This window comes from Dipodomys spectabilis, unplaced genomic scaffold (genome assembly GCF_019054845.1).
Source record: "Dipodomys spectabilis isolate Male_0828 unplaced genomic scaffold, ASM1905484v1 ptg000147l, whole genome shotgun sequence".
NCBI lineage: Eukaryota > Metazoa > Chordata > Mammalia > Rodentia > Heteromyidae > Dipodomys > Dipodomys spectabilis.
In genome coordinates, this window is record NW_024870824.1 from 16,393,448 (window position 1) to 16,421,144 (window position 27,697).

A 27,697-nucleotide genomic window follows, 5' to 3' on the forward strand; every position below is an offset into this window, starting at 1 on the left:
TTTTTTTCCATTAAATTACCAGGTTTTGCAGTGAAAATTAAGAACCTGGACACTTCAATTCTTTGAAGTTATTATTTTTTCAAAATACAATTTGAGAAAAAAGTCACATATAGAATGAAAATCTTTCATTATTTATGGTACAATAAAAAATGTAATCTCCTAAAACTTGGTCAGACTAACATTAGTACCTCAGACATTAATAAGTTACAACAATTCCAATAATACGGCTCCAAGTTGGCATTCATACAGGCAAACAAAGGTAAACATTTAAAGCTGGACCTAAAAACACCAAACATTCCCTGGCAGTTTAACAAATGGGAATCTTCCTTCTGAAAACAATGTTCCCCACAAAACGAAAAAGCCCGCAAGTTGTCCTGAAGTTGAGAATTTCTATCAGATCATCAGATTTTAACATGCTTAATGCATTGCCAATGCTGCCTGTCTGCCCGAGCTTAACATGAATGGATAAAGAAAGCAATTCACTCAATAACACTAATCATTGCAGAAACGTTTCAATACAATTAGTTTCTAACTGCAATCATGCGCCACTAGCTAAAAAACCCAATTGCCCCATAAGTTGATCCATTCTCAGAGACACTAACGAACACTAATTTTGTTGTATGAATGTCATTTCACTTGTCTGTGTTTTCCTTTAAAAGTGGTGAACTCACCAGACTTGGCACCCAAGTTAAGAAATTGTTAACTACTTTTGAAGCAGGATCCCAAATTAGCCTTTCAAATACACAAATCCAAGGACTAAAGAATTCTCAGTATCAACCATGCTCAGTCAGCAAATGTTAACTCCAGGGTGACAGATGGGTCAGTGGTACCCACACTGGCACAAACTTGTATTTAGAAAACCCACACTAAAGGTTAAATCTGACTTTTAGCATTGAGAAGGAAAAGTATATAGAGATTTTTGCTATTCAAGTGAATGAAAAATATACAACTGTTCAATAGGTAAATAACAGATGATTCCAGTTCATTAAAAAGCCCTTGGAATTTTGAATTCCCATATAGGTAACTAACATGGTTGGTAAGTTGAAAAGAATATATTTCAAGTTACTTAGTTAATAAGAGTTAGCTGATTATCCTTCCAGCATAATCTTTTAAAGCAATTTCCATTTACTATGGCTTTTTAAAGACTGAAAAGTACCAAAGCAACTTGCCAATATTTTATTTTTTATTGTTTCATGCAAAAAAGCATTTGACTAACCTTATTACAGTGACGCCCAATACCCATTAGGAAGTTATCTGGCTTAATGTCTCTGTGTATAAAATTCTTTGTATGCACATATTCGATTCTACTGATCATCTAGAAAAAAGGGAAGCAGAGATAAAGTTAAGTGATAAAAGAAAATAACGGATTATTTCTCAAAGCAATTCAATACTGAAGTATTTGGGTTAATGATGGCATAAAAAATATTAAAAAGTAAAAAAAAAGTACCTTATTTACTCCTAGCCTGATTGATATCTAAGTATAAACCCACAATGCCCTTTTGCTTGTCTTTCTTGTATTAATGGTTAAAAACATGGGTCTAATCTGGCAGAAGACTTGGTGTTTGCAATGTTCTGATTATAGACTCATCTCTAAACAACAGAAAGCTAGAAGTGGAGATGTGGTTCAAGTGTTAAGGCAACAGCCTTGAGAAGAAATAGCTAAGCCCCATCTGTACAGTATTTTCACAAAAAAAAAAAAAAAAAAGAAAGAAAGAAAGAAAGAAAAAGCTAAGCAAGAGTTCAATGCCCAGAGTTTAAGCTTCAATGCTGGCCTAAAAAGACAAAAATTAAAAGAAAAACTGTTTTGTGGTTTTTTTTGTTTTTGTTTTTTGCCAGTCCTGGGGCACTGTCCCTGAGCTTCTTTTTGCACAAGGCTAACACTCTACCACTTGAGCCACAGAGCCATTTTAGCTTTTGCTGTTCCTGTTGTACTGAGGAATCGAACCCAGGGCTTCATGCATGCTAGGCAAGTAATTCTACCACTAAGTCACTTTTCCAGCCCAAACCTTTGGATCTTTTTTTTTTTTTTGGTCGGTCAGGGGCCTTGAACTCTGGGCCTGAGCGCTGTCCCCCAGCTCTTCAGCTCAAGGCTAGTGCTCTACCACTTGAGCTACAGCGCCACTTCTGGTTTTCTGGTGGTTTATTTGGAGATAAAAGTTTCACAGACTTTCCTGCCTGGGCTGGCTTTGAACCACGATCCTCAGATCTCAGCCTCCTGAGTAGCTACCAAACCTTTGGATTTTAATTTTGTACCTTAAGGTAACTCATAAAAATAGTATGGTAGGGCATAAGGGATATTTCAGTGGGAGACTGTGTGTTTAGCATGCACACTGTCCTAGGCTCAATTCCCGTGTACCACAACATAGCCACACAAAACAAGCTAGGTAGTACCAATATCTATTTCCATGTTATTCATATAAACATGGCATAAAATATACACACTGCAACACACACATTTGGGAGTTGTTGACCAATTGATATTCATACTACAGTAGAAGCAGTCTTTCTTTTTCTTTAAAATAGTGACAGAAGTAAATTTATATTTTAATAGATCCAGCTGTATAGTTATAATGAAAATATTTCCATAAATTTTGTGAAAAATATACATGAAAATATTGAAATCAATGAATTCAGAAAACATTTATAGTTATATATTCTATTGTACCGTAATATATTCTAAGTAGATTATTCTTTTTATTTATTTATTTATTGGGGGGGGGAGGGGTACATGTGTATGAGCGTGGATGTTCTGGGATGTCAACCAGGGCCTTAAGCTCTCACTCAGCTTTTTCACTCAATCTACCACTTCAGTCACACTTTCCACTTCTGACTTTTATTTGGAGATAAGAACCTCCCCAATTGTTTGTCTGGACAGGTTTTGAACCTTTATCTTTAGATCTCAGCTTCCTCAACAGGAGGTTGGTTACAGACATGAGCCACCAGCACCCAGCTTCTTGTTTTAACTAAACATAGCCTACACATTTCTGTGTTAGTGAACATAAATGCTTGGAAATTATGTCAAACCAAATCATGTAGCTTTTATTATATTATTATTAGCCAGGTTGAACTCAGATCTTCATATGTGCTGAAGAAATGCTCTCCATTGAGCTAAACAAATCTTAAGCCCCTTTCCTTATTAATGTCTACATTATTCTGAGTTTGTAGATTTTTTTTAAGTTTAATATAAATGTGTCTCAGTTACTCGTCTACTCACATTATTGTTTCTATTTTATTTATAACAAAGGGTATATATTAATATTTATGCACATATTTCTCAAATACTAGTTAGTGCTTTTATTTCTATAGGCTATAGAAATTTTATAACAAAGGGTATATATTAATATTTATGCACATATTTCTCAAATACTAGTTAGTGCTTTTATTTCTATAGGCTATATATATTAATCCAATACAATCATGAAGAGTTGCTAAAGTATATACTTTTCATTGATAATACAGAAATATTCACAGATAATATCCACTGTCTTTCAAAATAGGCCATAAACTTATTTTAGAGGAGTACTGTTCTAATTAACAGTTATCTCACTCTTTTAAAAATTAACTAGCTTGCTTGTATGTCCCACAGACTTAGTTTAAAATTTCTAATTTCCAAATCTCTATTTTCTACTAGATATTTTTCTGAAGTTGTATTTTAAAATGTATCCTATATCTAAAGATGGACAACATCATCTTCTATCCATACGTTCTTGTTCTTCTCATTGATACATGTCAAGATCTATGTCAAAACAACCCACAAATATTTAGGTCACTTAACGTGCACATTTGTCTCAGTGAAGAAATAGCCATCATTAACCTGTGATTAATAATCACAGGGGAAGGTCGGGTATATGATAATTAATGGCAGAAACCTGACTACTTTAAATGCTATCTATCATCTACAGAGCAAGACTACAATTCTTTTGTTTAACTACATTACAAAAAAAGCTATCCTGCAACCTCATTTTCAGGAACTATATTCTTTCTTGTGTTATTCATGTACTAACCCAGACTTTAATTCTAGAACCCCAAATAACTCATTTTTTCCAATATTTTCTTCTAGAGTCTAAGCTCCTACAGGAAAGGGACTAATTCTTTTTATTCTTACAGGTAAGCCCTCAAATTTCAGTCACTGTATAAATGCTTATATGTTAGCAAGCCTCCAAAATAACCTTTATTGTGATACACTCATGTTAGTTACAACATCTTGAAAGCTTTTTAACCTTATAAAGCTACAGTTTACAACATACCACAAACTGAACACCATAATTTGCTAATATTTCCTAAGCCACAAAGAAGCTTGGGGAATCAGATGCTAATTAAGAAAATGAGCACTACCTTTTAATTCTTTGAATCCAATATAAGAAATGTCATAGCAGGGAGCTAGTGGCTTACACCTGTAATTCAAGGTATTTGGGAGGTTGCAAGCGGGAGGATCAGGAGGCCAGACTAGGCACACACATGAGACCTCTTCTAAATCAACAGGTAGGTGTGCTGTAGGAACATGCTTCTCATCCAACTACAATGGGATGCCTAAGTGGACTGTAATCTAGGTGTATCCACGGGGGGGGGGGGGGGGGGGGGGGTGTAAAAAAGTATCCATCGCAAAAAAGGACTGGAGGTATGGCTCAGTGGTAAAGCCCCTAGAAATAAACAGGTCAAGTTCAAACCCCATTACACCACCCCCCAAAATCCATCAATCCATTGTTTAGGTGGAAAAGCCCTGAAATTTAAACACAAGGGAGGCTGAAGGAGGGAGGAGGATCACCAGTTTTAAGGCCAGCCTAGTCTACATGACAAGATCTTACCCCAAGGGAAGAAAAACAAGACAAAATAGGTGTATCTAAAGACAGTGTCTCTTAATGTATCTCAGCCTTGCAGGCCTTAGATTTTAAGTGTACACCATTATGTATAACTTTCTTCCACATAATTTTATTAAGTACAGAATTTAACTTGAATTATCTCTACCATTTTTTCCTGCTCTGAAAAAGGAGCACTAGTTGGGCACTAGTGTCATACCTTTAATTAATCCTAGCTACTCAGGAAGCTGAGATCTAAAGATTGTGATTCAAAGCTACCCTGTGCAGAATCTTCAATTAACTAAAACCAGAAGGCTTATCTGATAGAGCATCAGCCTTCAGCAAAAAAGCTAAGGGACACTATCCCAGAGTTCAAGCCTCAGGTCCGGCACCAAAAACAAATAATGAACTCTTAATTAATTCAGTACCTTACTATATACGCCAAGGTGGCCTTAAACTTTCAATCCTCTTCTCTCAGCCAACTGTATACTGATATTACAGGCATATATCACAATATTCAATAGCTAAGAGCTGGTGGCTCATGCCTATAATCCTAGCCACTCAGGAGGCTGAGATCTGAAAATGACAGTTTTAAGCCAACCTAGTCAAGAAAGTCCATGAGACTCTTAAAGTATAGCTATGGCTTAAGTGGTAGAGTGCTAATCTTGAACACAAAAGGTAGAGACATCACCCTCACCCCGAGTTCAATCTCTAGGAATGGGGTTAAAACAAAACACTTACATATGCACACAAAACCCAGCTTTTAAAAAGGGACTTAAACGTATTTATAGTTCTACTTCCATAGGAGAATATTTACAAGTTAGATTTGTACACATGAATACACACTCTGTAATAGCAGGGTATAAAATTTCTTGCTTTGGGCACTTGTGTCTCACATCTATAATCCTAGCTACTCAGGAGGCTGAGATCTGAGACTCTCAATTGGAAATCAGCCAGGGTAGAAAAGTCTGTGAGACTTTTATCTCTAATCAACTACCCAAAAAACTGGAAGTGGAGCTGTAGCTCACAGGGTAGACTGCTAGCTTTAAGCCAAAAGGATCAGGGATAATATTAGGCCCTGAATTCAGGCTTGGAACTGGCACAAAAAATAAAAAAACTAAAAAACCTTCTTGCTTTCCCAAAGGTAAATCATATCATATAATACTCTGATTCATGAACATTTAAATTATAGCAGTATTCTTAGCTTTTATTTTTGTCAAAAGTTCACATACCTGGTCAGCTAACATAAGTACAGTTTTCATTGTGAACCTCCTTGAACAGAAATTGAAGAGGTCTTCAAGGCTGGGTCCCAGAAGATCCATGACTAGCACGTTATAGTCTTTTTCCTGACCATACCACCTAGCAAAAGGGAAAAAAGAAAATGAGGTACTATTATGAAATGTAATTATATTATCACTATTTTCACCCCTTAGGATGAAGATAGCTTTCCTTCTCTGGTTGCGATTTATTTATTTTATTTATTTATTTTTTGCCACTCCTGGGGCTTGAACTCAGAGCCTGGGCACTGTCCCTGAGCTTCTTTTGTTCAACTCTACCAGTTGAGCCACAGTACCACTTCCAGCATTTTCGGTTTACGTGGTATTGAGGAAATATGAACTCAGGGCTTCATGTATGCTAGATAAGCACGCTACCACTAAGCCATATTCCCAGCCCCTGGTTGAATTTTATTTAAGGTAATGTGTTCAGATCATGAACCAACTGATTTAACTACATTGTTCAATACAGAATAATAAAATATTTCTTCCCATTAGGTGACCTCATTGTCCTATAAAGACAGGACATGCACAGCAGCCTTAATTAGTCCTCTCACAGAGACAGAGCAATTATACCCTCATCAGCCACTAAACCAATTCCTGTGAATCTGGGTAAATTCTGTAATCTCACCTGGACTTACTGAAGAGATCTAGTAGATCCTAAGGACAATGACTCTTATATCAGCCATTCCAAACCTTTCAAAAAGCAAAGATCTCTTTTATCAGATGAGTAAGCATTAACTGGAATCAGACTTGACTTAAAATCTGTAGACAATCTAAAGTATATCAATATAAAAATCTCTTTCAGATAGATTCTGATATCTGAAGTTCTCGGTTTGAAGCCAACCCAGGCTGGAGAGTTCAAAAGATTCTTATCTCTAATTAACCACAAAAAACTGGAAGTATAGAGTTGTGGCTCAAGTGGTAGAGCCAGCCTTGATTACAAAAGTTCTTGGACATCAAGCCCAGAGTTTAAAACTTCAGGCCCAGCTAAAGCAAAACTCCACCACCAAAGCACCTCAACTTCAATTCCCATTTTCCCTATGCATTCAGGTTAGAAACTCATTTAACCTTAGACATTTTTAGTGATAAGGAGATGACGTGCTGTTGCTAAGTACACTGTGGTAAATGTTCCTGACATTTAAAATAATCCATATATTTATTTTGTGTTGATAATAAGACTTGAAATCAGAACCTCCAGCTCCTGTTTAGCTTTTTTGCTCAAGGCTGATGGTGCTCTACCATTTGAGCCAATCTCCATGTACTCTAATTTTAACAATAATTGTTATGTAACAGGAAACAATTTAAAAAGTAAAATGCTAGGGGCTTTATTTTCTATTTAAGTCAATACCTTTAGACTTTAGTGTTACCTGAAATAATTTAAGAGTATTACAAAAAGGCCCCTAAGAATATACTAAGTCATGGGGCTGGGAAGGTGGCTCAGCGGTAGAGTTCTTGCCTTGCATGCATGAGGCCCTGGGTTCGATTCCTCAGCACCACATAAGCAAAAAGAAAAAAGCCGGAAGTGGCGCTGTAGCTCAAGTGGTAGAGCGCTAGTCTTGAGCTGAAGAGCTGAGGGACAGGGCCCAGGCCCAGAGTTGAGGCCCCACGAGACACACACACACACACACACACACACACACACACACACGCACGCAAGTCAAATTGTACCTCTGCTCTCTCAAGTTCAGGCCCCCCCCCCCCACTATAGTAAGTCAAATTGTACCTCTGCTCTCTCATCTCCTTCCTCAAACCCATATACAAACTAAATCTAGTTTAAAGATAAGCATAAAAACAGAATGAAGGGGTAAACTGGGGAAAAATAAAGGAAGGAGTAACACTGTCCAAAAAAAAAGAGAGAGAATGTACTCATTACCATTACACTACCATTTCATAATTGTAGTCCCTCTGGCACAACACCTTAGTAACAATAAATAATAAAACTATTTTTTAGAAGGAAATCCATGAAAACCTGTCTTTAAAAGAGGAAGAGCCAGATATCGGTGGCTCATATCTATAATCCTAACTACTCCAGACAGTGAGATCTAAGGATGGCAGTTGGAAGCCAGCCTGGGCTCAGAAAGTCAGTGAGACTCTTATCTCCAATTAGCCACCAAAAAGCTGGAAGTAGAACTGGAACTGTTGCTCAAGTGGTAGAGCGATAGCCTAAAAAAGGCTCAGGGACAGCACCCAGTCAAGCCCCTAGGATTGGCATTGAAAATAAAAAGTAAAATGAGCGAAGGATAAGAAAAGGTAATGGGGTAAATATAAATATATATGATCAAAGCATACAGACACATGAATATCACAACAAACCCCTCTGTATAATTAATAAAGGAAATAACAAAAAGCATAAATACATGTACAAGTCAATGAAGCTAACAAGAGGCTAATAGAATCCAGACTAAGTAACAATGGCAAGTAAACCTGCCTAAAGATGACTTAAAAAACAGTCCGCTGATGGCCAGATTGATAAATGGATAGGAAGGCAGAAAGGGACAATAACAAGCTGACTTTTCTTTCTTTTCTTTTCCTTTTTTTTTTGGGGGGGGAGGGGGGGGGTCCGGTCGTGGGGCCTGAACTCTGGGCATGGGCACTGTCCCTCAGCTCTTCAGCTCAAGGCTAGCACTCTACCACTTGAGCCACAGTGCCACTACCGGCTTTTTTTTTCTTTTTACTTATGTGGTGCTGAGGAATCGAACCCAGGGCATCATGCATGCAAGGCAAGCGCTCTACCACTGAGCCACCTTCCTAGCCCAAACTGACTTATTTCTGAATATGAGCTCCCACTACGCAAGGTAGAACAGAAGTGGCTGACCATTTGAGACTTTTCTTTTTTTCAGTGGTAGTAAGGTTTGGACTTAGGGCTTTGTGCTTGCCAGGCACATGTTCTACTTGATCTACACCTTTAGCCCTAGACCTTAAAAAAAAAAAAGGCTTTATTATGACCTTTGCATACATTCATAAATGTGCTACAGACTTTTGAACACAAGGCTACAAGACTGTATGTATGCAGAGGAACCCATTAGAATTTGTAGCTAGGACAACAAAATAAAGAAAAACACTATTTAACCATTTTCCTTATCATCAGAGCGCAACATGGAAATGGAGGGAAAAGAACGACAATGACAAATGGTAGTGTTTTGTAGGGGATAGAACAGTGGCACAAAAACGTATCTGAAGACCAAAGGAACAGAAGATTTAAGAATAAAACCACACAGGGGCTGGGAAGGTGGCTCAGTGGTAGAGCGCTTGCCTTGCATGCCTGAGGCCCTGGGTTCGATTCCTCAGCACCACATAAGCAAAAAGAAAAAAGCCGGAAGTGGTGCTGTGGCTTAAGTGGTAGAGCGCTAGCCTTGAGCTGAAAAGCTGAGGGACAGGGCCCAGGCCCAGAGTTCAGGCCCCACGACCGGACCCAAAAAAAAAAAAAACCCCACACAGCTACAGCTATTTCTGACAAAAATATAACATACATAGACAGACAGCCTATCCAACAAATGACATTGAGAAAACCAACTTTCCAATTTAAGAGATTCAAACTTGATCCCTATTTCTTCTCACTCTGTACAGGAACTCTAAATGGACCAAAGAACTTACAAGATCTCAAACTTTAAGACAGAAAACCACAGGGAAAATTCTGAATTTTATGGTCGTAAGTAATTATTTTCCAAATCAGACTCCCAATTGTCCAGAAAGCAAGAACAAGAATTGATAAGAATTGACGCAGCACACATCAAATTATCCAGAACTAAAAATGCTAATAAAACTGAATAGCAAAAGCACAAATAATCTTGAGGCACTAGTAGAACACAAATATAATCCTAGCAACTCAGGAAGCTAAGACCTGAGAACTGTGGTTTGAAGTCAGTCCCAGCAGAATTTTTTTTTTTTTTTTTTGCTGGTCCTGGGGCTTGTGACTCAAGCAAGGCTTGGGTACTGTCCCTGAACTTGTTTGCTCAAGGCTAGCACTCTACCACTTGACCATAGCACCACTTCCGGCTTTTTCTGCATAGTTTATTAGAGATAGGAATCTCATGGACTTTTCTGCCTGGGTTGGCTTTGAACTGTGATCCTCAGATCTCAGCCACTGAGTAACTAGGATTACAGGCGAGAGCCACTGGAACCAGCTCATGAAAATGCTTATTTCCAATTAATCATAAGAAAGGTCTGGGACAGCACCTAAGCCAAGTTCAAGCCCCAGAAAAGGCACACAAAAAAATAATCCATTTAATAACTGAGTAAGTGAATAATTCTCTAAAAAATGTTCAAAATCCCTACCAACTCTGATGCCCCTCAGTAAATGAATGGATCAAGAAAATGTGGTATTTATACACAATGGAATTCTATGCCTCCATCAGAAAGAATGACTGCCCCATTTGTTAGGAAATGGAAAGACTTTTATATTAAGTAAAGTAAGCCAGGCCCAAAGAAACATAGGTCCCATGGTTTCCCTTCTTTTCAATAACTAGTTTATGTCTGAGACAAGCAGAAAAGGTCAGATAAGCTGATGTTAGGTGAAACGAACCCCAAGATAAGAATTCAAATGTTTTTTTCTTTCTTGCAATTGTTTCTAACATATTTATAAGATGATTTCTTTGTTGCTTTGTATGTCCCCCTCCCCCATGGTATAACCCCTGTTTTCACTGTATTTGATGTTGGTATACTTTGTGGAGGGGAAGGGAAAAAACAAATTGTTTAAATGGGGATACAGGTGGAGACATTGCAACAATGAGATGTACAAGACGTTATGTCGAAAAACAAACTTTACAACTTTGGGGGGGGGGATGAGAAGGGATGGGAAGGGGAAACACGAAAAACAAACTTTACAACTTTGGGGGGGGGGGGGGATGAGAAGGGATGGGAAGGGGAAACAGAGGAGGAGGCAACAATGCTTGATAAGAAACGTACTCATTACCTTGCCCATATAATTGTAACCCCTCTGTACAGTCTTTTCAGAATAAAAAAAATGTTCAAAATCCTTAACCAAAAAGAAAATGCAAATCAACACTACACTAAGATTCTATCTCATCCCAGTCAGAATGGCACTGATAAAGAAAACAACAAATCAACAAATGCTGGCCTTGTGGGGGCTGAATGCATATACTGCTTCATAGGAATGTAAATAAAGAAGCATTTTGGAGGTTTCTCAAAAAACAGGAAGATATAGTACATATGTATACTGCAGATCATTACACAGCCATAAAGAAAATGAAAATCATGTCATTTGTAGAAAAATGGCTATCACATGAGATTGTGCTAAGCAAGACAAACCAAGCTCAAAAGGCCAAATGCCCTTGTTTTCAACATACGTGAAAACTAGACCTAAATGACATACACATTCATGGACATGTACATATGTATATATAAATTTATGTATTTACAGAGAACATGATTCTAATTATGGACGATAAAGGAAAATAAGGGAAAGGGGAGAGGGAAAGAAAGATGGGGGAATAACTAATTGAAAATACAGCACGGGGCTGGGAAGGTGGCTCAGTGGTAGAGCGCTTGCCTTGCATGCCTGAGGCCCTGGGTTTGATTCCTCAGCACTACATGAGCAAAAAGAAAAAAGCCAGAAGTGGCGCTGTGGCTCAAGTGGTAGAGCGCTAGCCTTGAGCTGAAGAGCTGAGGGACAGCGCCCAGGCCTCACAACCGGGCCCCCCCCCCCTAAAAAAGAAAATACAGCACAACTATGTATGAAGATGGTATAGGCAATCTCAATGAAAGCTGTTGATCAATAAATAGGAGATTGTGGGGATAAAGGAAGAGAAGTAAGAGGGTCATTCTGAGCAAAACAATACATGCAATTGAAAAGCCATAGTGAAACACCCTTGGTATAATTAATAAATTCTGAAAAAAAAATGACAGGAAAGTCAAACAGGTTAGGATAGTGGGTGGGAATCAGTGAGAGAGCAAAGTGCTAAGGAAAGGCTAACAAAGGTTTATTTAAGTTTATTTGCACGTATGGAAATAGAATGTTGAGACTTGCTGAAATTGTACTATATATTAACTATTTCTGAAAGCTGCAGGCATCAACTTAATATTACACTATTATATCTCATCTTATTAGTGGCATTCATTATGAAAAAGGAACTAATAATTTAAGGAAGACTAAATTAATTTTGATTCAGATAACTCTTCTCTTTCTCCCTCTGGTGTAATGAGGCTTGAACTAAGGGCGTGGTTCCTTTGCTTTATCACTCAAGGTTGGCTCTCTACACACTTGAGCCACAGCTCCATCTCTGGCTTTTTGGTGGTATATGGGAGTGAGTCTAATGGACTTTCCTGCCTGAGCTGGTTTCTAACTTTGATCCTTAGATCTCAGTCTCCAGTGTAGTTAGGATTACAGTTGTGTGTGTGCTGGTTCTGGGGCTTGAACTCAGAGCCTGAGTGAAAGACTAACCCCCACCCTGTTTTCCCAGGTGCATACAGACATCAGGCAGGCCACCAAAGATATGCGCAGACTGTGCAACTCAGACAGGGCAATCCACCTAAGCCTGGCTGTAAACATTCTACTCTGGCCCCACTTCCCTAGACCTAAAATTTTTCATTAACCTGCCTCCTTGCCCAGACCTCATGAAAACTCAACTCCTGTCCCAGCTCTTCGCAGTCTCCAAGCCCATGGGAAGGTGTGCCCCTCTCTGCTCTATCTGAATTAACAGTCCCCACCTGTGGAAGATCAAGTCTGGCCCGTTTCCTTTATTCTCCATTTCCCTAACAATGGTGCTGTTCCTGAGCTCCTTTTGCTCAAGGCTATGGCTCTATCACTTGAGCCACAGAGCCACTTCTGGACTTTTCTGAGTAGTTTATGGAGATAAGAGTCTCATAGACTCTGCTGCTTGGGCTGGCTTCGAGCCACGATCCTCAGATCAAACTGAGAGGAACATTTCAAATGCATAAAATACACAATATATTATAAAGGAAACCAGTTATAGTGAAGTTTGGGTACCATAAAGTTAATTTCTTAGATTTTATGTAGAGGTTCACAAAAAGATGCAATTTTAATTGAACCAAGTACACAGACCTCCTGGAGGCATGGAACTGGAAGACACTGTTGATCTAGGTTAAGAATCTATGAAAGCCACAATGCCTATGCACATCTGATCATAGAAAATATTTATTCAAATGAACTCCAGGAAATGGAAGTGAGCTTTTTTTCTTTGTTGCTTTTGTTTTCTTTTGTCTAGTTTGTTCATTTATCTGTCTTTGGGGGGTGAGCACAGTAATGGAGGGACAAAGGGTGAACAATGCAGCAGTAGTATTCACTAAACAATAGTATTTATTCAAATGAACTCCAGAAAAATGGAGACAAGAGGCTTCTCTGCTGCTGTTTTTGTTTTCTTTTGTCGTTTGTTCATTTACCTATCTTTGGGAGGTTAAGGGGGGGCAGCAGCAGAAATGGAGAGACAAAGGGTGAACAAATGCTGCAGTGGTACTCCATAGACATTATGTTAGAAGTGACTATACAACTTGTGGGTGGGATGGGAGGGAAAAACTGGAACAAAGTGAGGGAAGAGGTGACACTGTCCAAGAAAGATACATTCTTTATCTGACTTAGGTAACTGTAACCCCTCTATATCACCTGTATAATCACACACACACACACACACACACACACACACACGAAAAAAAGAATCCTTGTTCTAAACCAACTGTTGAGTAAGATCTAAAATGTCGGAATCATATGTATTCTTCTTTATTTTTAGTCAGTTGTGGGGCTTGAACTCAGGGCCTAGGCATTGTCCCTGAGCTTCTTCTGCTTAAGGCTAGCACTCTACCACTCCAGCCTTTTCTGTCTATGAGGAATTGAACCCAGGGCTTCATGCATGCTAGGCAAGCACTCTACCACTAAGCCACATTTCCAGCCCATCATATGCACCCTTTAACCAGTGATAACAAATCAAATACTTCCTGTTACTAATACTTTGCTAATGTAATATTCCCCAAGATCCTTAACTATTGTCTACAATTTTCCAATCACTTCATCTCCTTGTAACTTATTCTTTGCATTCTACTATATGTATGTATGTATGTTCTTTAGCTTTGGAAACTATAAAAACATAAGACTTTCAAGGTAGTTCACAACATGAACACATAGTAGTAAATTTTACAGTAGAGAACATGACAAAATACAATGTGTGTATATGCATATACACCAGTTCTAGGGCTTGAACTCAAGTGACTGGGCACTGTTCCTGAGCTTTCTTGCTTTGGGCTGGTGCTCTTATCAATACATGGAGCCACAGCTCCACTTTCAGCATTTTTTTTTTTTTTTTTTGGTGGATAGTGCTTCTAACCTCAATCCTCACATCTCAGCCTTCTGAATCACTAGGATTACAGGCACAGCCATATGTTCCTGGCATATCTATTTTTTTAAATGAGCAAGGCCAGCTTCATATCTGTCGCCACCTTGTATGAGGTGCTTGCTTGTCATCATGCCTATCTTATTGAGACAGTCTTGGTAATTTTTTGCGCAGGCTGGCCTTGAACCATGCTCTCCTGAGTAACTCAGATTATGAGTGAGCCACTGTGCCCAGTATAATACTTACGTTCATAATATATAGTACAGCATGAGTGGATAATAATATGTGATTAAGAAGAGTACATAAATTATTAGAATCCAATCTATATTTTGGAGAATGACATTAGAGAAGAGTTTCTCTGAGAAAATAGATTCTGGGTTTGTTTTTGCTTTTTGTGTGTGTGTGTGTTAGTACTGGCACTCAAACTCAAGGTCTAGAGCTTTCCCTTAAGGTTTTTGCTTCAAGGCTGGCAAGCTACTGCTTGAGCCATATATCCAGTTCCAGCTTCTTGCTGGTTAATAGATTAAAAATTCCCAGATTTAAGCCAGAAGTGGTGCTGTGGCTCAAGGGTAGGGTGCTAGCCTTGAGCTGAAGAACTGAGGGACAACACCCAGGCCCTCAAGTTCAGCCCCCACAGCTGACAAAAAAAAAAAAAAACCCAGATTTGAGTGCTCAGGTTGGTTTGAAGTATGATCCTCAGATCTTGGCTAGGATTATAGGCATTAGACACTAGCATACAGCAAGGTTGATTTTTTTTTTTTTTTTGGCTAGTCCTGGAGCTTGAATTCAAGGCCTAGGCACTGCCCCTAAGCTTCTTTTAGCACTCTACCACTTGAGCCATAATGCCACCTCCAGCTTTTTTTGTTTATGTGGTACTGAGGAATTGAACCCAGGGCTTCATGCATACTGGCAAGCACTCTACCACTAAGCCACCTCTCAGCCAAGGTTGATTCTGGAAAGGGTGAGAAGGGGCGAATGGCAATTAGGGGAATGACCACAAGAAATCACAAATAGCCAGTATAGATTGGTATATAAAGCACAAAGGACCATTACCCACACTGGCTCTTCACCTGTTAATTTGCTTTCATCTAGTTTATATCTGTTGAATCTCATTTTCTCAGTAAAACAGCTTTTCTCAGGCTGGGAAGGTGGCTCAGTGATAGAGCGCTTGCCATGCTCGAGGCCTTGGGTTGGGTTCCTCAGCACCACATAAGCAAAAAGAAAAAAGCCAGAAGTGGCGCTGTGGCTCAAGTGGTAGAGCGGTAGCCTTGAGCTGAAAAGCTGAGGGACAGCGCCCAGGCCCAGAGTTCAGGCCCCACCACCAGACCCCCCCCCCAAAAAAAACCCCAAAAAAACAGCTTTTCTCGTATTAGTCAAAGTTTAATTTCAACCATTACAAATGATCTCTTAATTTTTGTCATTCCTTGTTGTAATGCTCTAACAATAATAGTGGTGTTGTGGAGATGCAAGCTCAAGAGGAATTCAAGCATTAATAATACTTATGGGAAGTGGAAAATCTATGAATAGTTCTGACTCCTTCCTCTATGCCATGGCTTCCAAATGCCAGGTAATCACTCAACCATTGAGCAACACCTCTAGCTCCCAATCAATTCTTAGCTTTCCAAATATACTCCCAGAAGTTGTCTCCTATTAATACCAAGCCCTCAGCCGGACACTGGTAGCTTTTGCCTGTAATCCTAGCTATTCAAGAGACTTGAGATCCGAGGATCTTGATTCAAAGCCAGATAGGCAGGAAAGTCCATGAAACTCTTACCTCCAATTAACCACTCAAAAACTGGAAGTGGAGCTGTGTGAAGTGGAGCTGTGTCTCAAAGTGACAGAGTGCTACCTTGAGCGAAAGAATTCAGGGACAGGGCTGGGAAGGTGGCTCAGTGGTAGAGCGCTTGCCTTGCATGCGTGAAGCCCTGGGTTCGATTCCTCAGCACCACATAAGCAAAAAGAAAAAAGCCGGAAGTGGTGCTGTGGCTCAAGTGGTAGAGCGCTAGCCTTGAGCTGAAGAGCTGAGGGACAGTGCCCAGGCCCAGAGTTCGGACCCCATGACTGGACCCAAAAAAAAGAATTCAGGGACAACCAGTCCCTGAGTTCAAGCCCATGACTGACCAAATAAATAAATAAATAAATCCACTGTAATTGAGATGTGATTTCAGGTTGATGGGGTGGATAGAGGCAACAGTGAATATTTTAGTGCTGGTCCTGGGGCTTGAATTCAGGGAATGGGCACTTTCCCTGAGCTTTGTGCTGGCCCTCTACCATTTAAGCCACAGTTCCACTTCTAGCTCTTAGATGGTTAATTGGAGAACAGAGTCTCTCGGACCTTCCTGCCTGTACTGACTTTGAACCTCAGATGAGCTCCTGGTGCAATTACTAACCAAAATATGGCATAGTACAGTGGCTCCAGCTGCACATCGAAATCACTAGGGGTGCCTTGATAAAACCATACCCTCTAATGGGCTGAAGGGCTGGATAGCAGAAGAGCATTGGCATAAGGCTCCAAGTTCAAACCTTAGTGCTGAAAAAAAAAAGTACTATCCAGGTCAAACCCCACACCAACCTAATAAAAAACCCAGATGATAATTCTTTATTTTCTTTTTTAAAATAGTATTTTTATTGTTTTTAGTGTGTTGTATAGAGAGGTTACTATTTCATAAGTAATGAGTACATTTCTTTTTTGGACAATGTCATCCCTTCCCTTCGTTTTCCCTGTTCCCCCTCCTTGTGTCTCTGGCCCCAAGTTACATAGTTCATTTTCTATATAGTGTATATTGAATAGCATGATTGCATTTGTTCATCTTTCCTCCCTCCCTTTCTGTGCCCTTCTGTTCCCCCATAAAAGAAAAACCCAAAGCAAAAACAAACACTACCACCACTAACAACAACAAAACCCATGTTTCCATTTCCTGGAATTCATTTGACAAATTTTTTCTTAAAGGATTCTTATGTGGTCAGGCACTAGTGGCTCACACCTATAATCCTAGCTACTTAGGAGGCTGAGATCTGAGGATCACGGTTCAAAGCCAGCTTGGGCAGGAAAGTCCATGAGACTCTTACCTCCAATAAACCACTAGAAAAACGGAAGTGGTGCTGTGGCTCAAGCAGTAGAGCGCGCTCATCTTGAGCTGAAGAGCTGAAGGGGTAGGTAGCACCCAAGCCCAGAGTTCAGGCCCCACAACCAACCAAAAAAGAAAAAAAAAAGATCCTTATGTGAATCCAGTGTGGGGGGCACAATTTGGGAACCACTGTATAGCTAAAAGGGAGTAAGATCTACTCAAAAGCTTTGCAAATCAACCACCCTGGCATATTACATGAAATCTTAATTTACAGTATTGTACTGATTCAGAGATTTATAAAGGCCTAGATGCTTGTTAGTTCGTTTGTTTTACAAACATTTAGTTACACTGAATTCAACCAAATACTCCCTTATTTCAAAAGTACTTATTAAAGACAAACCTCAAACGTAAGAACAAAGTACTGCACAAGGAAATGGACAGTAATCTTTTATTTTATCAAATACTTTTATTCTGGCTCAAGGCCACCCATAGCAAAAAGTTAACAAGACTCCATCTCAACAAAGCTGGGCATGGTGGAGCCCATTCACCACTCCAGTTATGATAGAAAAAGTGTAAGTAGGAGAATCATAGATCACAGTCCAGCCAGCCTGGCAAAAAGTGAGCCTGTTATCTCTAACTAGAACAAAATGGCTGGAGGCATGGCTCAAGTGATAGAACCTATACTTAAAATGTGTGCAACGCACTGTTCAAATCCCAGTACCACCAAAACCTATATACCCTTACATCATAAAAACTACCTTATATAAAGAATTAAGTGTGTATGCAAAAAAAAAAAAAAAATAGGGCAGTATGGGTTACACAAGTATATACATTGTCAAAACTCCAACTATGTATTTTTGTGTGCATTGGTATTGGGTCTTAAACTCCAGACTTTTGTGCTCTACCATTTGAGCCACACTTCCACTTCCAGTTTTGCTGATTAACTGGAGATTCATAGATTTTTCTGCCAACGCTAGTTCCCCATTATGATTACCAGACTTACACAGGTACCCGTCTTTAATCACATATTAGCACCTACAAATTTCAGTGTATGTATATTACATCACTTTTTAAAAACCCTATTAAGACATATACCAGTTTATGCTCAGTGTGTATTAGTTATGTAAAACTTTAAGAATCCTTTGAGACTGGAAACAAAAGGCAGTAAAGAGAGTCTGGCATGGTAGCATATGCCTATAATTCTAATACTCAGGAGGCTGAAGCAGGAGCACCATGACTTCAGAGCCATTCTGGGCTACATTGTTCAACACCCCACACCTCCACACTCCCAGGCAAAAGGACTATGTTTGGTGGCTCAAACACTGTTAGAAGGTTCCTAACAAGCCAGAAGTACTGAGTTCAAAGGCCGGTAACTACCAAAAAAAAAAAAAAAATTAAGGTAGCTGGCTCCAGTGATTCATGCCTAGAATCCTAGCTACTCAGGACTGAGATCTGTGGATGGCAGTTAGAAGCCAGCCCTGACAAATCGACTCTTGCCTCCAATTAAGCAGCAAAAAGCTTGGGAGTTATGGCTCAAGTGGTAGAGTGATAGCCTTGAGCAAAGAAGGTGCAACCAAGCCAAGTTCAAGTCCCAGTACTAGCACATACACATATACACATGAATTCACACACACAATTAAGGACCAATTTGAATGACTCAACATTTTAACAATCACTCCAAAAACTAGTTTTATTTGATTATAGACTGGAGAGGGGGACTGAGATATGAATTCAGTGCCTTTACATGCTAAGCATGTTTTCTACCACTGACCTAGAAGCCTGACTCTTTTTCATATGTATGTGGTGCTGATGATGACAGCATTCTTGATTGCAAAATCCCTTACTAAATATTAAAAGTAGAAGCCTGACTCTTTTTCGTATGTATGTGTGCTGATGATGACAGCATTCTTGATTGCAAAATCCCTTACTAAATATTAAAAGACCATGCGAAAAAGCTTTCTTAATACTTTAGGTAGGTACAATTAAATTTTTTTGACATAAAATGAGCTCTAAAAATGACTGAAAAAAAAAAAAAACCCTATATACTGCACATGGGTCCCCAAGTATTTACTCCAAATAAGATGTAAAATAAAAAAAACTTTAAACTACAATCTATGAGTTCAAGAGGGATAATATCCCAAATTATAAACCTCTAGTTAAATAATGTGCATTAATAAATTACATTAATTTTTGTATGGTGCTGGTGAATGAACCCAGGGCCTCTGTGTGCTAAACAAGCACTCCAACATTGATTCACACCCCTAGCCTAGGTTACTTACACTTACAGAAGAGCTTTTGAATATCTCAACATGAAACCAAAGCAAAGTATCATTGAATGAAAAGGGAGGGAATCTATCAGCAAGCACGAAGGGACCTTGACAGATAGGTGGATAATGGCTGCCAGGAGGATTGAGAGGTAGACTCTGGTAACTCTTCTAGAATTCAGTGGACTAATTTTATGATGGGACTATTTATGCCTCCAGTCTTGTCCAGATCAAAAATGCTAGTTAGCATTATAGTATTAAATAAACTAATATAAAGCACTTCTAGAGTGGTGGGAATTTAGTTACACATTGAGATAAAAATCCATTTCTCATACATCTAGGATCTTTAATGGATTCTGAATGCATCAAACGTAGTTACCATTTTTGTTCTCTCATAATAGCATTACATTATCACTCATGCTTAATGCTGACAAGAAAGACTGAAATGGGTGCCGGTTGCTCACACTACTCAGGAGGCTGAGATCAGAGGATCTCGGTCCAAAGCCAGCCCAGGCAGGAAAGTCTCTAAGACTCTTATCCACTAGAAAACCGGAAGTGGCATTGTAGCTCAAGCAGTAGAGCACTCGCCTTGAGTTGAAGAGCACAGGAGATGGCGCCCAGACCCGGAGTTCAAGCCCCACAACCGATGGATGGAAGGAAGGAAGGAAAGAAGGTTGGTTCACATTCAGACAGGGAATAAAGTTGTGGTTAACAAACAGAAGACAGGAGCAATTCTCCTATATTCCCACCCATCTTTATACATGATTTATTTTTTATTTTTTGGGTCCAGTCGTGGGGCCTGAACTCTGGGCCTAGGTGCTGTCCCTCAGCTCTTCAGCTCAAGGCTAGCGCTCTACCACTTGAGCCACAGCGCCACTTCCGGCTTTTTTCTTTTTGCTCTTGTGGTGCTGAGGAAATCAAACCCAGGGCCTCAGGCATGCAAGGCAAGCGCTCTACCACTGAGCTACCTTCCCAGCCCCAATATACATGATTTCTTTATAAAAGTATGTCTCCTACATTACTTCTTCTAAATGGTCAATATATGATTTACCAGAAACTTGCTATTTAAGTCTTATGTGGTATTTTCTTACTAAAATAACATTTAAAGTAACATAACATCAAACTGATAAAATGTTTTTCTAGTTGATAGTCTCTGAAAACAAGTATTAAAATTCCAGAACTGAAAGATCCAAGTTCAACTAGGTAAGAAGTAGGGGTCCCTGACCCTACTAAAACCTGACCCAGAAGCAGGATATACAAAAACAAAGAATACCCTTCTACCACGCACGCACGCACGCACGCACGCACACACACACACACGCACGCACGCACGCACGCACGCACACACACACTGCTTTTCTGCCCTGTACTTTCCAATCCAAACAAAACTAGAAAACTAAATAAATTTCTTTTTATTTTACAGATGAGGAACTGATAGCCCACAGAGCCCACTCAATACTACATGAATATCTAGAGCTCAAACTTCCAATATCTAATTGCATTGACTAGCACATTCTGTTTATAGTTATTTCTCAAGAGAATGCTAATTCAGGCTGGGAATGTGGCTTAGTGGTAGAGTGCACTTGCCTAGCATGCATGAAGCCCTGGATTCAATTCCTCAGTATCACAGAAACAGAAAAAGCTGAGAGTGGTGCTGTGGCTCAAGTGGTACAGTGCTAGTCTTGAGCAAAAGAAGCTCAGGGACAGTGTCCAGGCCCTAAATTCAAGCCCCAGGACTGGCAAAAAAAAAAAAGTTGGGGGGTGGGGGGGGAGGATGCTAATTCAAGTGGCAAAGATAGGGTTACAACAGAACTTTCTAGATGTAAACCCACAATTTGCAAAGATTTATGCCATCCTTTCAACTTTGCTCTTTATACTGAAGGCTAGGCTTCTATTTCAGATCCCTAAATTACACAGGAAAACCCTGATTAGGCAAGTGGGCTACATAGGTTAGGTAATTTTGTTTTAGAATATCCCTAAATACCTTAAAGCAAATCCTACAAACAGAGATTGGGGGGGAGGGGCGTTTGACAGGAAGGAGGATGTATGTAGGAAATTAATCTGGTATTTTTAATTTTTTTGCTGGCTTGAACCATGATCCTAAGATTTCAGCCTCCTGAGTAGTTTAGCATGACCCACCAGTGCCTGGGTAATTTTTTGTAAGTAGAGTCAACACTTCTAAACCAATGACTAACAATACAGACTACTTTAAACTAGTCAACACTAAACTGCCAACTTTGTCCATTATTTTCAAGTAAATATTTATTAGGTATATATTATGAACAGTGATGCAGAAATAGTAAGGAACAAATTAGAAAGTTGGGGAAATGTTGACACTCAAACAACAATGTTTATGTAATTCTGCCTTTTATGCTATTGAGTTGGAAAACTGTCCTTTCAGTCACTTTGAAACCAATGAGCTACCTTTGTTTCTATATAACTTACCAAACCACTTCTAAAACAAATGCACTTTCTTCACTCATCCAATTACCACATTCTGCTTTAGAAACCACTCCCAGAAGCCACTCTTCTTGGATGACCTCCCCAACCAGTTCCCCAAGCTTTCTTCTTCCCTACAGCCAGATCCTGAATTCCCATCTTCTCTTCTAGGAAGACTTAATCTGAAAGACAGATTGTCTCCTTAATGTCACCCAGAGAGTTTATAACTACCATAACTCTCAGCACTTAACCATCTTATAATAGGCACCTACTAGTGTGCTCAGAAGTTAATTTCATTTATTCATGTGTTTATTTAGTATATTACTCATGGCCCTTACTGTCTGCTTTATCCTTAAATATAAACTACCAGATAAAAGAGCATGTACTTGAGTGTAGCTCTGAAGACAATAGATGTTTAGAAATTTTTCCCAAATATATTAAATTCTACCCAATTTATGAAATCTAATAAATCTCCCAACACAAATCAATCTCCCAAAACATGATGCTAAGTGAAAGGTATCAGACACAAATACCCTCATACTGTATGAGTGTATTTTTTACACCTGTAAAAAATGCTAGGGAAAACTATACTGATGGAAAGCAACCAAGCAGCAGCCAGGGCTCTGATTTCTCCATTCTTTTTTTAAAGGAAAAGTATTACAAACTTCAAATGTGGATCATCTCATCTTGATTTTCACATTAATTTTTACCACAGAAGATAAATGTAGAATTTTCTTCCACAGAAGTTATTGCTTGTAATCATTTACTTCACCATTTAATTTCTCCATTAAAAATGAAGGTCATATTGAACTGTTTTCATGTATGTTATTTTGGTTGTTTCCATAGCTTGAATTCCTCTAGCACTTCAAGTTTTTAAAAATAGAAATTGGAATAGAAAAAGAGAAAACTATATATCATTCCATTTAATTCATAACTATTCTGAGTCATTCTGTAAATGTTATTTTTGAGTACTGCTAGAAAGCAGCTGGGTTTTAAACTGTATTTTAGGTTCTATTCTAGAAAAAGATTCTTTAGTCTCAAAAGCCAAAAACCTACTCTAAAGCTCATTAGAATAAAATTAACCATTTGAAAGAACAGTCTTTTCATCTGGTCTTTTTTTTAAAAAAAATCCTTTATTTCCTAATGAGTTTTGGTATTCACCAAATCTCATTTTTTCATAAGGCCATAATTTCCTCAAACTTTTACTCATGGATCAACAGGTCAAAATTACTTAATCAAACTGTGGTTAAGCGCTTTCCTTTAATACAGCTGATAAGAAACTTTCAACAGTTGGTCTTGCTCAAACTACCTTTGCCATTAACCATAGCAATTTAATATGAACTGAATGTATCCAACATTACCATTTAGGAAGAGAAGAATATGAAGAATCTGATACTATTCTAGTTAACTATTTGTCACATCTGCTACAAGAGATCATCAACATGTCATTATGCCATCTCCTTCCTTGAACCCCACAGCTTTATTTTTGTCTTTTCAAAGAGTTAATCCATTTGGTTTTTCTAAAACAGAATTAAGGAAGGCCCACTTGTGAACCCACGCTGAGAAAAAGGGCAGGAACATGGGATTGAGTCACGTCGTTCCGCCATTTTCTAAGCGGAGGAGGAAGACATGTTGGAACAAAAACACAACAAAAGAGCAGCCATTTCCCAAGCCAGCTCCAATAGCAACCCAAACTGGCTGAGCCCCGTCACTTTGGCACCTTCAAATCCACTTCAATGGACAAACCTCAAACAGCAGGGGTGCTACCCTATAGAAAGCAGCGGTCAGCCTTTCCTCTAGGGATCAAAGATGTCCTGCTTATTTAACTTCAAACGAAAGCTCGGGAAGAGGAGACAAAATGACGGGAGTTAAAATGGGGTTGAGTGTAGCAAACTCGTATTTCCTCAATGATCATCGTGACTTAACAGTTCACTGGAAACTACAGCCTGTAGCGAACCCAGGTAACTCAATAGCTAGACCAGGATTTTGGCTGGTCCCATTAACTACCTTTACCCCATTTCCCATTTCACACTAGCCCCAGTGGATCGCCTGGGGGTTATGGGTTCTTACCGTATGTGGGGGATGCCAACCCCACCTTGAAGAATCTTATAGAGTTTGCTCTCGTACAGCAACTGGGGATGCCTGGCCTTCTGAGATTCTAGCTTCACTGCCACTTCCTGCAGGGAAAGAGGGATGATGGCATCAACATCCCAATGGACTCAATGTCACTTGGGAGAGCGGAGAAGACATGGGGCGAAGCTCGCAAAGGAGACTTACGAGGAGGAAGTGAAAGCTCCCTTTGTAATTACAAATGCGGCAACTAAGCCCCAGAGGCCGCTTCGGAGGATCAATGACGAAACTGGCCCGTCCTCTGAAACGCACGGATCAAAGAGGCAGCAGCCTCGAACGCACGTCGGTCAGCGGGGGCTCTGAAGGACCCTACGCGATCGGACACGGTCCGGCCGCGCGATCGAGATGCCAAAAGTGCCGAGAAGGACGGGGAGCCCCCGCGCGTGTACACACTTCGCCCTCAATAACGGTCTGAAAGGCTCCGAGAGCTGCTTTCTCAGGCTAGGAAACTCCACATTCCACCCGGCCCTTCTGGTTGGTGCCTGCCTTTTTAGGGAAGAGAGAGCGGGGGAGGCGGCCAGGCCCGACGGCCGGCTCTCTCCGGAGGGCCCGGTGCGTGCGTGCCGGGGACCGGGCCCCGCCGTGGGGGGGGGAGGGCACTAGGGGAGGGGGTCCCGCCGTGGGGGGGGCTGCCGGGGACCCGGCCCCGCCGTGAGGGGGAGGGCATTAGGGGAAGGGGCGAGCCAGGGCGCGCCGGTATCGCGAACTCCTCCCCCCCCCCGAAATTACCTCGCCGTTGGTGATGTTAATCGCTAGGTAAATGTCCCCGAAGGAGCCAGACCCGATCTTCCGCACCAGTTTATATTTCCCTCCGACAATAAACTCGGCCTTGGAGCCGCTGCTGCTCGCCATCCTGAACGCGAAGATGGAGGCTGGGGCCGAGCCCCGACACCTCTACGGGGCGGACGGAGGCTTCCGGGGCCGGCGCGCCCGGCGGAGCCGAGGAGGGCGGCGCAAGATGGAGAACGGAGGTCCGTCCCGGCGTTGCAGAGCCCAGGAGAACCGGTCACCGCCGCTCGGCCGCGTCCCGCTCCGCCAGGCCGCGGGCTGAGGGGGGGTCGTGGTTACCAGGGCCAGGCCACTTGTTCCTCGGCGGCCGCCGCCGGCTCGCTCTCACCGCGACGCGGCGGGCTGGAGGTGAGGCACGGTTAGGTTAGGGCGGCGGTAACTCTGCCACCACTGCTGCCGGCTTCGGCCCGGAGGGACCCCAGTCACTCCGTCGACGCCGCCATCTTGTTACTCCTGCTCCAGCCAACACAAAATGCCCCCAGTCCCCGGGAGCCGCTTCTTCACGGCGCAGAGCACTCTGGGAAAGGGATCGCAGGCGCTAGCCTCGTAGGGTCGGCTGCAGGAGGGAGGGCGGAGCCGGATTCGTGAGAGCCACGGCCCACGCTCCGGACCTCACTCCGTCACCGCCCAGCCACCCTTGCGCGCTGGCGATGCCTGCCCAGTGCGCAGGCGCACTGTGGCTTGCGCTTCCCTCCTCCCCCCCCCCCCCCCCCTCAGCCCCGGGCTCACTTCCACTTCCGCTCGCCAGAGGTTTTCTGCGGGCTACCTGTCAGTAACCTGGGGCCTGCGTAGCCTCTGAGGCTGTGCGGCCCTGCGCCTCCACGCGCGTCGGGGAGGGAGGGAGGGAGTCCTGCTGGACTCCTGGAGGGATGGTACTGACCTTGACTCTGGAACGGTTGTTAGCCTTTGGTCTTGAGGCTCTCCCCGCGGCCCGCCTGGGTCCTGCCCTGGGTGAGGGGGCTCCTGGTGCCCAGGGCTCCTTCGCAGCGCCTCGGTCTCACCAAGGCCTGCCCGATTACTTGTCCTTAGAATTCTGTGCTCTACGAAGTATTGAAGGCCCTTTAATCTTTTTAAATAGCTAATAAAAGCTTCTGCCCTTTGCGTTGTCGCCCCATTAATACATGTGCTCTTCAAGGCGCAGTCCTAATATAGGTGCTTCACCAAGACTATTAGTGAGGGAATCAACAGAAAAAGACAACTGGGAGCTGGGAAGGTGGCTCAGTGGTAGAGCGCTTGCCTTGCATGCATGAGGCCCTGGGTTCGATTCCTCAGCACCACCACATAAGCAAAAAAAGAAAAAAGCCAGAAGTGGCGCTGTGGCTCGAGTGGTAGAGTGCTAGCCTTGAGCTGAAATGCTGAGGGACAGCGCCCCAGGCCCAGAGTTCAGGCCCCATGACCGGACCCAGAGAAAAAAGAAAAAGACAACTGAAAAACTGTGCACAGTAAAGGCTTTTATAGTCCACACCCCCACCCCCCACTCAAAAAAAGTCGGAGGAATCATATCTTGGTTATGTTGAAAACTACAATATTGGCCCAAATGTCAGAAATAACACAATGGATAGCGTTTAGAACTTTACACAGTCAAATTTCCAAATTAAAGATTGATCAAGCTGGGTGCTGGTGGCTTACCCTGTAGCTACGCAGGAAAAATCTGTGAGACTCATCTCCAATTAACCGCCAGAAAATCAGAAGTGGTATTGTGGCTCTAAGTGGTAGAGCACTAGCCTTGTGCAAAAAGATATCAGGGACAGCACCCAGGCCCTGAGTTCAGGCTCCACTGGGGACCAACAAACAAAAAAAGGATTGATCAACGAACTTTGACCTGAGAAAATTGGGCCTGGAAGTAATAATATCCACAAAAAACATGTCCTTGGTTGATGTTATATGTAATGTAAATCCAGTCTCAGTTGCAAGCATTTAAACATAACCCACCCTAAATAAGATAATTATATTAAAATTAAAATGAAGGGGCTGGGAAGGTGGCTCAGTGGTAGAGCACTTGCCTTGCATGCCTGAGGCCCTGGGTTCGATTCCTCAGCACCACATAAGTAAAAAGAAAAAAGCTGGAAGTGGCACTGTGGCTCAAGTGGTAGAGCACTAGCCTTGAGCTGAAGAGCTGAGGGACAGCACCCAGGCCCAGAGTTCAGGCCCCACGACCAGACCTCAAAAAATAAATTAATTAATTAATTAATTTAATTTAATTAAAATAAAAAATGAAGTTTGAACTGCAATTTAGAAAGCTGGTTGTTACTATCCAGTTTCCCAGAGAAGAGATTATAACCAAACAAGAAGGAACTTCCCAACATTATAGTGTGAGATTTTGTGTGTGTGGGGTGGGGGAGGTTGTTGTGGGGACTGAACTGTCCCTGAGCTCTTCAGCTCAAGGCGAACCCTCTACCACTTGAGCCACAGTGGTTAAATTGGAGATTAGAGCCTCATGGATTTACTTGCCTTGGGCTGTCTTTGAAGGGTGATCCTCATATCTCAGCCTCCTGAGTAGCTAGAATTGCAGGTGTGAGATTTTTGAAGTATGATAAAAATTCAGGGTAACTGTTTGGAAATCAATACTAGCACACTGTGTAAAACTTTGGGGGCTAATTTACAGCCTCTGCCCCTAAATTCCGTCTACATTTT

General features: G+C 41.2%; 1 protein-coding gene across 4 annotated transcripts in view; it reads right to left on the reverse strand.

Moving 5' to 3' along the window:
- The window catches only part of Csnk1a1 (casein kinase 1 alpha 1), a 47,077-nt gene extending 21,387 nt beyond the window's left edge, over nt 1-25,690 (reverse strand). For 2 of the 4 annotated variants that reach the window (XM_042692137.1, XM_042692136.1), the window contains exons 1-4: nt 25,004-25,686; nt 24,215-24,321; nt 6,029-6,155; nt 1,217-1,315 (exon numbers count right to left, since the gene is read on the reverse strand). In XM_042692137.1, coding sequence (XP_042548071.1) covers nt 1,217-1,315; nt 6,029-6,155; nt 24,215-24,321; nt 25,004-25,126 — 456 coding nt within the window. In that variant the 5' untranslated portion in view covers nt 25,127-25,686. Of the gene's footprint in view, nt 1-1,216; nt 1,316-6,028; nt 6,156-24,214; nt 24,322-25,003 lie in introns of all 4 variants that reach the window. The other 2 variants (XM_042692135.1, XM_042692134.1) reach the window with 2 other exon arrangements.
- Between the last annotated feature and the right edge of the window lie 2,007 nt (nt 25,691-27,697).